Source organism: Acipenser ruthenus, chromosome 16, assembly GCF_902713425.1.
Source record: "Acipenser ruthenus chromosome 16, fAciRut3.2 maternal haplotype, whole genome shotgun sequence".
NCBI lineage: Eukaryota > Metazoa > Chordata > Actinopteri > Acipenseriformes > Acipenseridae > Acipenser > Acipenser ruthenus.
The window spans coordinates 13,363,310-13,368,194 of NC_081204.1; the positions used below are offsets into that span (position 1 = coordinate 13,363,310).

The following is a 4,885-nucleotide window of genomic DNA, read 5'->3' on the forward strand; positions in this document are numbered from 1 at the left end:
GCCATTAGTCTGTGTGCACTTTTAGATACAGTAAGTCATTTCATAGGCAGGACTTTATTGGGTAACCTTTGTTCTGACAATGTTTGTGTCAATTTTAAACCTATATTATTATTTATTTCTTAGCAGACGCCCTTATCCAGGGCGACTTACAATTATTACAATATATCACATTATTTTTACATACAATTACCCATTTATACAGTTGGGTTTTTACTGGAGCAATCTAGGTAAAGTACCTTGCTCAAGGGTACAGCAGCAGTGTCCCCCACCTGGGATTCAACACACGACCCTCCCGTCAAGAGTCCAGAGCCCTACCCACTGCACCACAGTAGTGTAATCTGATTACATTGTTTGTTTGTTTGTTTGTTTGTTAGCAGTTACTAACAATTACTTACAGTTGTATAAAAAAAATACATATCAAGAATTAGAGTACAATTAAGAGCAAGATACAAAATACAATGACTTCAGTCCTAATAAGAGCAAATACAAAACACAATACGATTTGATATGGGGCAGTTCAAGAGCAGATAACATATACCTTGCATTCTGAACAAGATGCATAGAGGCAGAACGCTGGCAGGAACGACACCCTGCTTACCGTTGTGCTGAAGGATAGCTCCTCCCTACTGGAAGGTTTCTCAGACATAAACCAGCAGGTTACAGGCACTGTGCTTTAAAGTAATCCGGTTCTCAAGCGCACCCTCGCCCGTGATACATTACAGTTTAAATCGGAACAATTTCCGTAGGATTCTACACCTCTCAAAAAAGAAGAAAATCGTGCATGTAAGTGTTTACAATCATTTCAATCTATCTGTGAAAAAGTTAAGTCGCTATATTTTACTGGGGTTGTATTGAAACCATTTAACATAATATATAGATATATTTATTTAACATAATATATATGTATATATGTATGTGCATATTATATAGAACATATAGAAGTAATACATTGCAATTAGTGCCCAGGTTAACTATACTATAACCAAAATAGCCAAGATATTGAAAGTTTTAAACGTGTCCCTTTTTCGCAGATATCTGTAAAGCCCTGGACCGATTCAGCAAGACTTTCTATGATGGCATTATTTGTTCAAAACATCAGCAACTTTAGCCTAGAAATGGAGACGCAGCAGGACCTGCACAGAAACGAGAGCCTTGCCTACATTGAAGTCGCGCTTCTGTGCGTGATATTCTTGTGCGCTTTGGGTTTAAATTCGGGGATCCTCGTTATCCTCTGGAAGAGACGAAAGCAGGTTTCCAGAATGCGCGTTTTTGTGCTACACCTTTGCTTGGCAGATCTCGTGGTGGCTTTTTTCCAAGTTTTTCCACAACTTTTTTGGGACATAACAGACAGATTTGTTGGCCCCGACGTGGTGTGCAGGCTGGTAAAGTATTTGCAGATTGTAGGCATGTTTGCTTCGACATACATGATTGTGGTGATGACCCTGGACCGCTACCAGGCGATATGCAAACCCATGGTGACTTTCCAAAGAAAGAGAGCCCGCTGGAACGCCCCGGTTTGCGTGGCTTGGGGCATCTCTTTGGTCGGAAGCCTCCCTCAGATTTTCATATTTTCCAAGGTTGAAGTTTCACCGGGAGTGTTTGACTGTTGGGCTCAGTTTATAGAGCCGTGGGGACTGAAAGCGTATGTGACGTGGATAACACTGGTAATTTTCATTTTTCCTATCCTTACCGTGATAGTCTGCCAGGTGCGAATCTGCCGCGCTATCCAGATAAACCTGTACACAAAGACGCACCAGCACAAAGAGAACGCCGCTAAGACACCCCTTCCTTCAAGGGCTAGCAGCATCACAGGAGTGTCTAAAGCTAGAATCAAGACTGTGAAAATGACAGTGGTGATTGTAATGGCTTACATCTTCTGCTGGGCGCCGTTCTTCATCGTACAGCTGTGGTCTGTCTGGGATGAAAATGCCCCCACCGAAAGTAAGAACCGTTTTCAGTGCTCTTTTCAGAATTCGTTCTGTTTGGACAGTATTTGGTATAGATTAATTTTAGCCATTAATTATGTATATCACATACCACAACATCAGAATTTCGAACAATATTTTAAAATAATGTTTTTGGTTTCTTTTTTTGCGTCACAGTGCCTCATTAAGAATCTGTTCAACATACTGTATTGGGCGTTTTTTTTAAAAAGTTTATTTTATTTTTTATTTTATTGGACTTTACATTATATATATGAAAGGAGAAAAACACCAGAAAGTTACAGAAATATAGACAGGAACTTGGAAATTGGATTACAATGTATTTAATTAAATTGTTAAATTAACTTATTTCTATATAAGATTGATTATTTTCCTCTTAAGAAAAACGGTACAAATAACATTTTGTACAATCTTAAAAAAAAAAAAAAAAAGTTATTCCCCAATGTTTATTCTTTAAATACATATAAAACGCTAACATTAATGCATTTTCATTTTCAGCTGCTACATTTACCATCTTAATGCTGCTGGCAAACCTGAACAGCTGCACGAACCCCTGCATCTACCTGCTCTTCAGCGGCCCGCTGCCCAGGAGACTAGCCACCCTGCTCTGCACAGGACGCCCCGGTCTGAAGGAGTCGGTGCCGGAAGAAAATACTGTCATCAGCACCCTCTACCTGAGCCCCAGGAGCCTCTCCGACTCACGATAGATGGCCTTTTCTTTAAGGGAAGCTGTATATAGTATCATTATTTTAAATGCACAGTCAGACCTACAACGTTTGAATTGCAAAGGACCTACTTCAAATACAGAGATTTTAGATGCTGAATTTTTTTTTTCTTTCTGAAATACAACAAGAATATAAGAGATTTGAGAGCAGGTTGTTTTAAGTTTTCTAATTTATGTTTTAAGTGATGTATATGTTTACAGTGTGTAGATTAGTGCATGCCTGCTAGACTGAACATACAATATACCGTCTTACGTTGAGTGTAACACTTTGTAAACTAGGATCTGCAAAACTAGTCAATTTGCCTGCTTAAGTGACTAGGAATAAACATCCAATTGATAAATGCTAACAGGGTCCCTTGCTGTGAATACAGAAACGGACCGATACAGCATAGTGACTGTTCTTCATTCAACATTAACAATTAGCCTCAAGCAAGGTAAACGAAATAATGTTATATAACTTTAGTGAGTGGCGTCTCTTTTATGAGCTTTGAAAATACAAAATGTGTATGTGCTTAGCCGTCATTATTGAGGAAATGTTACCTTTGAGAAAACATTGGATTGTAAAATAGACATAGTATTATATTTAATTTGTAGCACGTTTCAGCTGTGTCGCTTTACTTTGCAGATTAATGATAGATAAATCTAACAAAATAACACAGTGTCCCTACCAGTCAAACAGTGTAAGTCAAACGTTTAAGAATTAAACATACCTCGTAGGTAACAGATTTTAAACACACCTTTGTGTTCATTTTAATTATTTGAGAATATACTTTAGACGCACAAAAGACACAAGTGTAACCAAAATAGACGTATATAAAGGTATTTTATAATGAGGTTCTACAGCCATGCACCCGTGAGACCATACACTATGCCTAACCTTCCAGAAATAACAAACGTTACGTGCTTAGCTAAATATCAAACATATTTGTTTTTGAGTAGAAAGGCTTTTTAAAAAAAATCTGTTAATGTGTTTTTTTTTTTTTTGTTGTTTTTTTTTTAAATATCTATTGTTGCCAATTTACAACTAGTGGAATAGCGGTAGCTATGTATTCATGTTTGTTAAACGTATTTTAATACAGTTTTCTATTTTTTCATTGTGTTTTGTGAATGTATTGAGCTAAAATGTCGAGTCAATAAAAATACGTTAACCATGTTTATGTAGGCCTATTGTTTTATGTAGTAACATTTTTAACATTACAGCTAAAATTGTAACGATTCCATAAGTCACAACGTGGATTTTGCAACAGAAAAAAAAACCAAAACCAAAACAAAACACACTCACACAGAAATCAAGTGTTCAATACAACACACAAACGTAATCGCTTTTTGCAGGCAATCCTTAGTAGAATGATTCAGTATACAGCAGTTGTAGCTTCTACAGCAGCTGAACCCAGTCCAGTTTGTTTACATTCTCTAAAGCTGATTTTATCTGCAAGTTCAAGCAGTTTATTAGTTGAATGTAAAATTAGACTTTCTCTAGCCATTTGTGGCACATCTTATTAACAAAACAATTAGGACCAAAATGAAAGTGAAATGTGCACGTTTTTGTGAAAAAAATAATATATATTGGTCTTGTAAAACTAGAGCATAACCCTATTGACATGATATTGAAGGGTGTGTGGTATTTCCTGAAATGTTTTATATAAAACGAATTAAAACATAATATTTTATTTGTTGTCTGGAGCGATTCCTGGTTAGCTGTATAACATTAAAATGTTTTATTACTTTCAGAAAGACAGTAATTCAAGTTAATGTATCTCTCATTATAGCTTGTGCCATTCTTACGCCTCATCCAACTGTGTTTAAAGTCTTTGATGTTGAAACACATTCACAATCAGTAGGTGGTGCACAACTGGACTGAATGAAGTACTGTGGAGCTGACACCACCTTTCACCTCCCACGCCTCTTACGAGTGTGTGTGGAACAATAAGGAAAGATCTGAGAAACCAATGAGCAGTGACTATATAAAAGATACAAGTTAATACTTCTAATGGGCAAATTGGACGAAAACTAGGTTGGACCAGCCATGCAATTGGAGGGAAGTCGGAACACTGTTGTATGGCAGATGATTGCTGTAATGAATAATAATAATAATTATTATTATTATTAGTTTATTTAGCAGACACCTTTATCCAAGTAATAATAATAATCAGAATCAGCATATATTAAATGTCGTCAGCAAACTATTCCTAAACTAATAAAAATGTGCAGCTAAAAC

General features: G+C 36.6%; 1 protein-coding gene across 1 annotated transcript; it reads left to right on the forward strand.

The window, feature by feature from the left end:
* The first annotated feature begins 684 nt into the window (after positions 1–684).
* Positions 685–3,791, forward strand: LOC117412522 (oxytocin receptor-like). The gene is made up of 3 exons (XM_034020976.3): positions 685–783; positions 1,032–1,941; positions 2,442–3,791. Exons 2-3 carry the CDS (start codon positions 1,071–1,073, stop codon positions 2,648–2,650), a joined length of 1,080 nt encoding a protein of 359 aa, XP_033876867.3. The 5' UTR covers positions 685–783; positions 1,032–1,070; the 3' UTR covers positions 2,651–3,791.
* Positions 3,792–4,885: the final 1,094 nt, after the last annotated feature.

Coding starts and splice junctions, on each gene's coding strand:
- LOC117412522 (XM_034020976.3), top strand. CDS start 1,071: ATGATGGCATTATTTGTTCAAAACATCAGCAACTTTAGCCTAGAAATG. Junction 1,942..2,441: donor TGAAAATGCCCCCACCGAAA/GTAAGAACCGTT, acceptor TTTCATTTTCAG/CTGCTACATTTACCATCTTA.